Source organism: Ixodes scapularis, unplaced genomic scaffold (genome assembly GCF_016920785.2).
Source record: "Ixodes scapularis isolate PalLabHiFi unplaced genomic scaffold, ASM1692078v2 PGA_scaffold8__174_contigs__length_109621045, whole genome shotgun sequence".
In the NCBI taxonomy this organism is placed as follows: domain Eukaryota; kingdom Metazoa; phylum Arthropoda; class Arachnida; order Ixodida; family Ixodidae; genus Ixodes; species Ixodes scapularis.
The window spans coordinates 107,024,843-107,036,873 of record NW_024609883.1 but is presented as its reverse complement, the minus strand read 5'-3'; the positions used below and the strand labels follow the sequence as shown (position 1 = coordinate 107,036,873).

The window sequence follows — 12,031 nt, the reverse complement described above, 5'->3', positions numbered from 1 at the left end:
AGCATTTCGTCATGGCGCAACCCCCCACCCCCCTCACAAAACCCTCACTCTCGTTAAACGCAGGTCCAAGGTAACCTCATAGATGGCGCCAGCGTGTTTTGTTGTCGTAAGAGATCACACAAACTCCGCCCTATGCAAACGCAAGCGTGTGGACAGGACTTTACACCCTAAGGGTGTTGGTTCAAACTCTGCGCACGTACTCTGTGGAGAAAATTGGTATGCTAACCTTGATCCTGATCCCTCAGCAAAACAGCGTCAGTTTTTGAAAGCTATAAAAATTGCGTTCTGTATTAAAAAAAAAACAAAAACAAAAAAAAAAAAAAAACTATCGTTTAAAATCGCAAAAAACCAAGAAAATAAGCGTACTGTGCAATATCTGTGCGTGCTACGTGTAATGGTCCACCGATTTTTACCAGAAACATTTGCTCTTCTAAGAATTCACTTTTGGGTTTCCAACAAGTTAGGAAGAAAGCGAGTGGGGCACAATAAGAAACCGCCACATGAATATGAAAGCATTTGCAGTCACTCCAGCTGGCAAATGAAACAAAACATCAATAAACCAAGAATTGATGCGAGGCAAGTGATTAGAAGATAAATGTCAACAAAATATGCAACTGCTAAGAGAGTTTCCCATCAATTGTGCAGCTCAATACACTTTCCGTGCATGTTAATCAGACGATAAAAGCACCATCGCCAGTACGCTCGAGCTTGAGGATGGATGGATCTATAGGGAGTATTCACTGGACGCCATATTTGTGGGTGATGTTTAGAGCGCGTGCTCAGAACGAGCTCACATCAATAGGCTGCTAAGACCGGCACTCTTGATGGTGCAGAATGCATGTTGCAAAAGAACTGTGGAAGCTCGCCGTCAGCACGCTCTCAGCATTCGCGCACACAGCTATGGCCGCCAGTGAATACTCCCTATACAGCTGTACCTGTTTAATTGGGTGGCGTTAGTGGCACCCATGTGCAGCCTAGCCAGTATCTTTAGAAGCTGAATAAACACCAAGAGGTGACGTGTTAGGTTCTCCTTACCAGTTCTGACTACATTCATACCGCGTGCAGATTCGGAACCGAGTCCACACCTAGGGTACTCATCCTTAGAGTAGGACATCTGTGCTCCAAAATTCTGGCCAATAATTGCGAGAACACAACCTGCATTTCTGTGGGAGAAGGTAATTTTAATGCAATTAATGTCTGGAATGCATAGGCATTGTCCATTCTTCTTTTCCTCCCGTTATTCACACAAACCGAGAAAAAAAGTATGAGCTCTGATAGGTGTTTCTAAATATACTCTGCACACAAGGAAATGCCATGAAGGTGTAGCACAATTCAATAGTTCACATTTCAGTGCTGAATAAAAGTAACATTAAAGAATGTATTGCAGCATAAAAGACTATAGAGAAACATGATTTACAATATCACTCACAAAACAAATGTGTTGGGTTTCCTAAAAATAATTAAATCCAAAGATTCTATATGACACCATTTGGGCAGGGTACCACCAAAAGATGAGTGCTAAAAAAAAATAAAAGTAGGCTCTAACTGCCTCCAGAGAATGAAAGTAGTGCACAAGAAGAGGAAGCTGGAATGCACCGAATGGGGCTGAATTTGTACAAACACAGGGCCGTTTACTCAGAATCTGATACGAGGCAGTGAAGCAAGCTTCAATGCTTTGTACTAGCCATGGCCTGTTTTGTAGTTCCCATCACCCAATGAGAGCCGTTCAGTGCACCCCATTGGAAATGTCATGTGTAGGTCTTATCACAGCCACTCAATTTACGTCTGGTACAATCTATTATTATTATTATGGCCAGTCATTTGACCAAATGTAGAGACCGCACAATGTAGCGATAGATTTTAAAAAAACGGCAAAAATAGCCTTGTCACATCACTAAAGCTTACACACTTTCCTTACATGCATGCAAAATTCAATTCCTTGGGATTTAGTAAAACAAAAGTTCTGTAATGATAAGAAAGGTAGCCCAGAGCAACTCAAAAGAGCTGAAACTGACCCCTAAAGTTAAAAGCTAAAACGTTTCTTCTTGCACACATTGGATATGCAAGACACATTACCGGCTTGAATTTAAAAACGTGTTGGGAGAACTTAGCCACGTTAACAAGCCACATCTGCTGTAAAGATGCTGCCAACTAAGAACTACAGTGCATGATGAAACAGATGAAGCATGTAATGAGTTGGCCCTGTTTTGGTGAAAAAGGCAACACTCAGGTTACGGCTAGAGGAAGCGCCACATGGCAACTTGTACCAAAAAGAGATGGAGTGGCCGTACCATTACGATGGAATTCCAATCGAGGATTAGAACAAACAATATGCCCAGGCAAGCGTGCCAAATTAACATCGACTTAAAGGAACAAACAAAAAAGTAGCTTACATTCCTCTTTGGTGACCTTAACTGCCATTCCGAGGTTGCCAGCACGCCGCTTCCACAGACAATGATTGACACACGACGTCAGAATGCAGAGTGGACCTGTTCCCTTTTGACCCTTCCGTAGCACGGTGTCAAAGCTATGACATCCCCATATCCTCCATTTAGCGATATCGTCCGTTATCTTTGGGCTAGCTGTAGAAAATCCGAGAGTTCCTTGGTGGACCGCTCCCTCTAGATTCTCTTCTTTTTGCATAATATTCTAAATGCATAAAAAACAACAGGGTTTTTGCAAGTTTCAAACACAAGAGTGTGGATGGGCGCTAGGTGCAAGGCTGTGCCGACACATTCCCACAGACAACCCCAAAATCTTTAGGTCTCCAAGATGGAAGAACGCTCCCACAAGGACGTGACAGCAGCGACACCCACGCTGCCAATCGTGTCGGCCGGAAGCAAGCTTGGTCCTTCTTCATTGCGAGGAGCTGTGTTAGTGCTTCCGGCTGCTAACTACCTTTCCTTCGTACGGCCTTTTACGAACACTGCCCTAGGGAAAGCACACTCACTGTGGCAGCTCACTCAGGAGGGCATTCGAATTGCACAAATTCGTCCGTCACACCGGGACAACGGTCGAAGACATGTGGCCGAGATGCATAATAAGTTATCGAGAGGCCCCCCTCAGGACATGTTCTGGTGGTGAGAGCCAAAGTGCATATGGTGTCCAAAGTTTGCCGTGGGTGCTCCGTGGTCCTCTGGTGCTGGAGGATGCGAACGCGCGTTGGCGGGCCTCAGGATGTCGTGCACCAGCGCCGGGTACGGTCCCGGTTGCCTGGGACCCGGCTCCGGCGTGTACGTGAAGGTAAGTCCTGTGGCATAGATGACACCGTCAGAGCGCACGAGAGACACTGGCACCTGCGTCGGCTGCCGCACCCACTGCCAACCCTCGCGGAACGCAGAGATGTCTGGCACGACGCAGAGGAGGCACTCGGCGCAGCGGTACATTGTCTCCGCCTCCACGTTGCCGAACCAGACGCGGAGATTGGGGGCAAAGTTCTCGCCCGTCAGTTCCAGCATCGCAATGTCCCCCCCGCCGTTGAGGTGCAGGCTGTTCACCACGGGCACTGGCGTCACTGGAACGCGCACGGGTCCGGCTCCCTCATGGAAGGTGTACTCCGCCTTGTCTGTGCTGATGATGGTCCAGGAGGCACCATCGTTGATCATCTCTCGGTTTGGCTCCTTGGGACACGGCGTTGCCTGAAACTGGATGATCTTTTCCTGGGAGAGGCAGAGGTACATGCGCTCAGTGTCCTTCATGTAGAAGGCACACTTGTGCAACTGGGACACTGGGTCGTCGGCGTCCAGGAATGCATTTTGTTTGTCCACCTTGCGGATGACAAGCCGCGGCAGCGCCATCCCGGTCACCGAGCAGACAAGCTTGACGGTGGAGCCGTAGTGGATGTAGCCGTCACGCACAGTGAACTCCTCAGCCTCCGACTCGTTGTCGTCCAGCAGGTGGATGGTGAAGGCGCCCCACTGGCTCGAGCTGGCGTGGAAGTTGCCGCCGTCGACGTGCAGGTAGCGGGTGCTCACTGTCTGCGAGCGCAGCCGATTGAACAGCGCCACCCTGGTGCCCGATGCGATGCAGAGGTCGGCGTTCTTGAGCGACTGCTTCTTCTTCGACGGCTTGGAGATGACCTTGATGCGCTTGCTCTGGAAGACGCCCACGTCCTCGCCGTTGCCGTAGAAGAGCTTGACGGAAAGCATGAAGTGCTTGCGCTTGTCCGAGTCGCTGATGAAGAGCGTCTTGGCGGCGCAGTAGCTCTTGCCTGCGAAGTCGAGCTGCTGCATGTCCTGGTCCGAGTTGCCGATGCCTATGAAGGCGCACAGCTGGGCAGCCTGGTCGGCCTCCCCGTCGCGCAGAAGCTGGTCCCGCTTCCGCTGCCAGCCATCGCCCAGCAGGTAGACGCAGGGCGGCGGGCAGAAGAACCGTTTCTCGTTTCCGTACGACTTCTGGGCCACCTTGGCGTGTAGAATCACCAGGACCATGTCGCCGCGGTCGCGCAGGTAGCGGTCCATCGCGTCACGGGTGAGCCGCGGCTCGCCGCGCCGGTACCGCTCCTCGGACGGCGGGCTGGGCAGCGGGCTGGGCGGCAGCCGCGGGGCCTGGACCCCGAGGTGCGGGGAGCCCTGCGGGGGGCCCTCGCCGGCGCCCTTGGCCGCCGATCCGAGCAGGGCACCCGGCTCGCCGTCGGCCAGCCCGTTCTTGAACGGCACGCCGCCGCTGTTGAAGTACGGGTGCGCGCGGGCCGGATGACTGCTCATGTCGACGGGCGCGCCGGCCGCCTGCTGACCGAGGTCGAGCAGCAGGTCGCGCCCGTAGTCGCCCGAGTAGGCCGAACCGCTCACCGCGAACGTCCCGTCGTCGTGCGGAGACGAGTAGTTGTTCTGCACCGGGTGGTATCCCGCGTACTGGTCGTCGGGGAGGTACACGTCGCTCATGGCACTGCTCGACGTGGACACGGTCGTCGTCGTCGTCCCGCGTTGATCGCGTCCTTGTGCCGCCGTCGCGGCACTACCGGTCGCACGGCGGGGCCACCGACGGGGTCCGAGATCGCGGAAGCGGCATCGTTCGGCGCCTGCTGTTAAGCGCCAACGGCTGGTCCCCGATTACGTGAAGGCAGCTGCCATGGTCCGCAGCGGGCAGGAAGGCTTCGCTCGAGTCAGTCCTCAGCATCCGAACGTCGGCCGCAACTGCACCGCCACTGACGACATGCACGCGGACGCACAACACTGCAGCAACAAGCACGACCGCTCACGAGTCCGCCGCAGCCGCCGACCGAGACCCGTGGGAATCCGCCGATTCTCAGCAAACATCGTGGGAAACAATGGCAGGCGCCGCTCTTCCGACCATCGCCGATCACCCCGTCACCCCTCCCGCCTCTCCTCGCTCTTGCTGCTGGATCGCCGTTGGCCGCTGCGTCTCAAACGTAGGAGCTCCAAAAGCAGGTTTAGATGCCAGTAACGTCTACACTGAACAGTTGTTACGTTGTTGATCGTACTAACCCCGATTAATAGGTCGAACTTGACGTCTTTGGGACGTTTGGTCGTGAGCCGATCTCCTTGAGCAGACGACGCGAAGACTCTGGGGGCTGGCGGCGCGATTGGCAACAGCCAACGTGCACCCTCCCTCTCTTTCTCTCCGCGAGTGGAGAGGAGGAGTTAAGGAGATTGGGGGAGGGCAAGCGGGGGAGGAGGGGCTTCGTGGGAGACTCCGTCCGCGCTGTGCCGCTGTGCGTGGCGGCGCGGGGCGCGTTTTCGGAAGCGTTTCTTTTTCTTTTTTTCGAGCTTCCCTCTCTGGCGGGCCCCCCTTTTTTTCCCAGGACCCATTCGCGACTCGGAAGGGTAGCTACGTGCGTGTGCCGTGCGGGCACCGCCACTCGGAACGCTGGGAGCGCAGAGGTGTTGATTCCCACAGACGCTGTTTCCTTTTGGACCGGGGACCCCTTCCCCCGTTCCTAAACGACGCCTTCTTTGCAAATTGGGAAGGGCCCTCATTGTCTTCTCGGCTGTTTTACACACAGCGCGACGATCTAATTGAGAGGAGGAGCTTCCACGGGGGCCCCCCCAAAGAAAGGTGCCCGGTGTGAGAGACTGTAATGAGCCGTAATTACCTCGGAAACAATAGTTCGGGAATCGTTTGTTGCCGTTCGGGTGTTTCTTCGCAGTGTGGGAAGACGTGGGCCAACGCATTTCGGGAGCGCATTCTGTGAGAATACGGCGCCCCCGGTGTGGCCCCGCTTTTTGTCTTTCGGCCCACCCCAGGGCGATGCTCTCGGCCAAATGGCGTGCGACCTTGGCCCAGCCGTCGCGGTCCTCGGATTGCCCCGGCAGCTCTTCGCTTCGAAGACACGCACCGTCCACCAGTGCCCTCCCGAGGAACTCCGGGCCAACCTTCCTGGGCCGGAAATGCGCTCTGGGTCGCACGCGAGACGCGGAGCCCAGATGATGTGTATCATCTGAACCTCACCCCCCATGCACTCGCATCTCTTCTGTCCCTGGGGAGGACGTACCCCTCTGTGCATCGGACTCGAGCCTCTGGGGAGTTTCAGTAGATAGTTCCGATAACGGTACCCGATACTCCGCCGGCGCTTTCGCGCATGCATTGTATCGTTATCGCAACTATCTGCCAAAACTCTCTTTTGTGAACACTAGCGAGGAGTAGTGTCAGTAGAGAGCTTTTGGAGATGGTTCCGATAACGATACCTGATACTAGAGAGTAGAGAGTTTTAGTAGATCGTTCCGATACCTCCGATAGCCCCGATAACGATATTATGGATGCGCAAGGGAGGCGGTGGCGGAGTATCGGGATATCGTTATCGGAGTCATGGGAACGATCTACTAAAACTCTCTAGTTTTAGTAGATCGTTCCGATACCCTCGATAGCCCCGATAACGATACTATGCATGCGCAAGGCAGGCGGTGGCGGAGTATCGGGTATCGTTATCGGAGTCATGGGAACGATCTACTAAAACTCTCTACTGATGTGATGCACTTGCCAAGGTGCCGGCGGAGTCTAGTTATCGGAGTCACCGGAACGATCCACGAACACGGCCGGATTAAGGTGCGGGCTACGGACACTGCAGCCCAAAGCCTCTGGGGGAGGGGTAGCTACGTCATGCCGTGCCGTGAATCGTTAAATAAATAAAACAAAATAAGAATTATAAAATAAATTCGGATCTTCTTTTCCATCTTTACAGATTTATTTTAAAATAAGCCGTGAAAGTTACACTTATGCGGTTTGTGCAGGTCAGTTGTACGGCCAGGGGGACATTATGTGAGTGGATAATGTTTGCGATAAGTCGGGTAATTCAATAAAATTCGTTTATTAACTTTTTAACCAGTGAAAATAGACACATGGTTCCAATTAGAAGCTTACTGAGCGTCTTCGAAAACCACTGAATCCACTCTTTTTAGAACGACTTGAAGCTCGTGGGGAAACTCGGGGGCGTGCCAAAGTTACCACTCGTGAAGCAGGTGCAAAGCTGGCTGTGGTGGAGCGCTATGATAATCTAATCATCCGCGCTTTGCCACTGCCAGCTTTGCGTCTGCTTCACGAGTGGTAATTTTGATGCACCCCTAGTTTCCCACGAGCTTAAAGTCGTTCTAAAAAGAGTTGATTGAGTGGTTTTCGAAGACGCTCTCTAAGTTTTGCAATTGTAACCATATGTATAGTTTCACTAATTAAAGATTTAATTAAAGAATTTAAATTAATTAACCGACTTATCGTAAAAATTAACCACCCACTTAATGTGCCCCTGGCCGTATAACTGATCACCTGCACAAACCGCATAAGTGTAACTTTCACGGCACTAAAAAAGAAAAAAAATCTGTAAAGATGACAAAAAAACCGTATGTATATACATTGCAAAACAAAATTGAACTAAAATAGAAAATATTTCGCATTAAAATATTTTAAGAAATATTACAGCAGCATTCGCGAAAAGAGGCATGGCAAAGGTAACGGCACTGCAAGTGAAACCGAAGACACGCTGTAATTTCTAATTCCTCTTCGTCTTCGGCATAGTAAAACCGTCGCGGTACAAGCAGACCCAATTGTTTTGACGGGTAGCTGGCTTCAGAGTGCTTTGCTGCTTTTTAAAAACGGCTTTGAGCAAAATAAAAAAAGGCTTTTCTTTTCTTTTTTTTTCACAAAAAATAATATTTTTATTTCTCCTAACAAATAATAATAAGAGAGAGAGAGAGAAAGTTGTTGTCCCGCTCGGACCTACTCAGGCAGGTCCGTAGGGGTGGTTACTATTTGGGCCCGTTCTCGTTTCGACCTTCTCGTTTGTACTTTCTCAAAAGGACCATTTTTCTAAAAGTCCTTCTCGGTTGGGCCCGCCGCACTTTGATCCGTTGTCGTCAGTGGCGTAGCCAGAAAATAGTTTCGGGGGGTGTTTCAAAGTGCTGGTGCAATCACACACACAATAAAAAAGAATATATATATATATATATATATAATAAAGTAAAATTTCGGGGGGTGTTCTGACACCTGAACACCCCCCCCCCCCCCCCTCCCCCTGGCTACGCGCCTGGTTCTCGTTACATCTTTCGCGTTTCATTCTCAGAGTTGTCGGTGTTATGCCTGGATCGCCGCATATCCCGAAGAAGCTTTTGGAAGTTTGTGTTTGTCCGTCCTTTCTCGTTTTCTTCCTCAAGTTTACTATCCATACCAACCCGCTCGTTCTGTCCCTACAGCTTCTTCAAGTCCGCTCCTCCCACCTCCGAACTCGCCTGTACGCAAGCGCTCACAAACACACGCACACGTGCTTTAGTCACGCGGTTTGGCTAATAGCGTACTTGGAATACGCCCCTTCAGTTCTTGAAACATGCGGCGAAGGTCAGGACCCGCTCGTTGGGTGGTTGTCCACAAGTGGTACCCGGCGCTGGACAATCAAACACTGCAATGTTCTTTTGTGGGCTTCGTACGTCTTCCTTTTCCCGGGTCGCGGGAGGGTGCACTCGGAAGTTCGCCCCCCTTCCAACCCTCCCCTCCCCCCCCCCCCCCCCCCCCCTCCGTACTCTTTTTTTCTTAAGATGGACTGCAGCGTATGTTAGCAGTCATCGGAACCAATCCATGCGTAGTGTATACTCCGTTCCCTTCTAAGCTGACAGTGCGGTGGGGCATACGCGCTCTGCGTACCAGTCATTTGCCTCCCTTTCACCACCTGCTCCCCTCTCTGCGCGTGGGTATGAGTGGGAGCGGGATCACGTGGCGTAAGCTCAGCATTTGATTGGTCCAACGAGCACGTAGTTCCCACCGCACTGTCAGGCTAGGGGAGGACGAAGTAGCGGAGAGTAATGCCTGCAAACACGTGTTTTTTTTTTGTTTTTTTGTTTTAGGGTAAACGGGACGGGACTTTCAACGCTCCGTGGCGAAGAGGACAGAACTGTCGTCTTTTTGGCGGTCTCGTTGATGCCTATTCTAATTGAAGCCAGACAGAAGATGAAAACTGTTTCTTCGTATGGGGTCCCCTCGACATGCCAGTTTTCTGCGAACAACAATGGGACTATGGCCGAGTGCGCGTGTTTACGCCGAAAGTTGCCCACATGGATTTACTTCACGAGGTGCTCACGGTCGCCATATGGAACATTTTAGCGAAGCAGGGACCTTTTAGCAATATGGGAATAGCTTTCCCCGTAACAATGAGTTTGAAAGTTAGTTTGAGCGTCGAGAAACAAGAAATCAAAGGAGCAACGACGTTTGAAACCTTCCTAACAACTCCAGCTCTCCGGAAAATAGTTGCATATATACGGTAGCCTTTTTCGGGAACCTCGAAGGAAAAATAAAGGAAAGGGAGACTGCACTACAAACAACTATTCGACGACGTTCTTAGTTGGTGTGCTTTGTGTTTCTGCCTCTGATTGGCCCATTTGATTGAACCATAGGGTGAACGTAGAAGCGTTCCTTGCAAAATTTTCGAACGCGTCATCTACCTTGCCAACTTTCTTGATTCTAATGCATTTTTCAGTCTGTACCGACATGGCTTTCGTAAAACATTTTCCTGTGAAACGCAACTTCTATGTTTCACTCATAATCTGCATTCCATTCTTGACCGCGGGTCCCAGGCGGACCGCGTATTCCTCGATTTCTCGAAAGCTTTCGATAAGGTCAGTCACCAATTATTGATTTTTTAAGATGAGTAAACTTAATATTGACTTCAGCGCTCTTCAGTGGATTCAACATTTTCTGTCTCATCGCTCACGATTCGTAACTGTTAATAGCTCTAATTCCCATTTAACACCTGTTAACTCTTGTGTTCCGCAAGGTTCGGTTTTAGGACCATTACTCTATCTTATTTACATCAACAATCTGCCAGCCATCATTTCATCCTCTGTGTGTTTATTTGGTGATGATTGCGTTATTTACCGGGAAATTTCCACTGACAGTGACACAACCTTATTGAAGTCAGATCTAATCTCAATATCTAACTGGTGCCGCACATGGCTAATGGAACTAAACGTCACCAAGTGCAAGTCAATGCGTGTGTCCCGTCCTAATGCCGTTTGCCCTGCTTACTACCTTAATAGCGCTCCACTGGAGCCTGTGCACTGTTATAAATACCTTGGCATCCACATAACATCTGATCCTTCATGAAATATTCTCATTGAACATGCTATTAACAATGCTAACCGCATGCTAGGCTTTTTAAGAAGGAATTTTAGTTCTGTGCCGTCCATCTCTCAAGCTTCTTCTTTATAAATCACTTGTTAGATCGAAGCTGGAAAACGCATCCTCCATTTGGGACCCCGGCATGGAATGGCCTTGTTCAATCATTGGAGGCCGTCCAGAACAAATCCGCACGTTTCATACTTTCCGACTATTACCATACTTTTAGTGTAACCTCCATGAAACTGTCGTTATCATTACCCACTCTTGCTTTGCGTAGACAATAATCTCGTCTGTCCCTTTTTCACAAAATTTATCATAACCCGGCCATGCGTCACAATCTACTAACCCCTCCATATTATATTTCCCGTCGTTTAGATCATACGAGCAAAGTGGGCGTCTCTCCACGCAACACTAATGCATATTTTATTCATTCATCCCGTGCACTTCTGTAGAATGGAACTACCTTCCTCATGATATTGCCACCATTGATGACCTAGGCATTTTTAAAGAGCTCTAACTTTTTATTTTTTTGATATATGACTGTGCTTATTTTGCCTGTTGTTATTTCTTTGTATTTCCCACTTCCCTCTGTAATGTCTTCGAACCTTGAGGGTAAATAAATAAATAAATAAATAAATATATCCAACCAGACTTCATTCGCCTGCAGCAGTCCTATATTAGAACTTTGGTCTGAGTCTCGAAAACCCGCTGTACGACCAGGCCTTGCCTTTACGACGGGACAGCTTCTAGTTCGTAAAAATCATGTCACAAGTATCAAAGTGGATCGTCTAAGGGAAAAGTGAAGTTGAAGAAAGAAAGGGAAAAAAGCTGCTAAAGTTGACGCAATTTTTAACCAGCTGTCCCAAGACAACCCCAAATGAAACTCTACCATTTGGATCACCAGAAAACCTAGATACTGACTACCGGGGACAACCCATCGATCAGGCCAAAGAAACTAGCGAGGATTCTGTCCCGTCTACTCTATCCTGCCACTCAATGGTGAGTGTCAGCGTCTGCCACGGACCACCCAGCAACCCGCCATCCCCACAGAGAACTATCTGGAGGAGCCACTCCAACTGAGAGCTCACCAGTGTTCCCCGGGCCTGCACACAACTGTACCGGAGCCGGTTGCTGACCACGGAAGTGGGAGTGTCTCAGGAACACTTGCATCACCTTCCACCGAATCCGATGAGCACCTAGAATTGTCTCCACAAACCCTGAAGGCAGGACCCATCATTGTTGGAAGCGATCCAGCTAAGTGGCCTTCCGGTGTACCAGACAGATTTCGAGCCCAGTGTATCGAGAAGGAACCGCAATACTTTCGAAATAGATCGGAACATCTTCCTACCTATACGAGAAACAGTACACGAGCCAGAAACGATACCTATCTCCTCAACTTTTGTGATGAAGGCATGCTAATGGGGAGGTGTATTGAGCCGACACTGGCTCATGTACTTGTAGTCGAAACGGTCCG

General features: G+C 50.1%; 1 protein-coding gene across 1 annotated transcript; it reads right to left on the bottom strand.

The window, feature by feature from the left end:
- Positions 1 to 1,160: 1,160 nt before the first annotated feature.
- LOC8033907 (recombining binding protein suppressor of hairless) lies at positions 1,161 to 5,544 on the bottom strand. Its single transcript, XM_002406691.5, has one exon. It carries the CDS (start codon positions 4,881 to 4,883, stop codon positions 3,063 to 3,065), a length of 1,821 nt encoding a protein of 606 aa, XP_002406735.1. The 5' UTR covers positions 4,884 to 5,544; the 3' UTR covers positions 1,161 to 3,062.
- Positions 5,545 to 12,031: the final 6,487 nt, after the last annotated feature.

Coding starts and splice junctions, on each gene's coding strand:
- LOC8033907 (XM_002406691.5), bottom strand. CDS start 4,883: ATGAGCGACGTGTACCTCCCCGACGACCAGTACGCGGGATACCACCCG.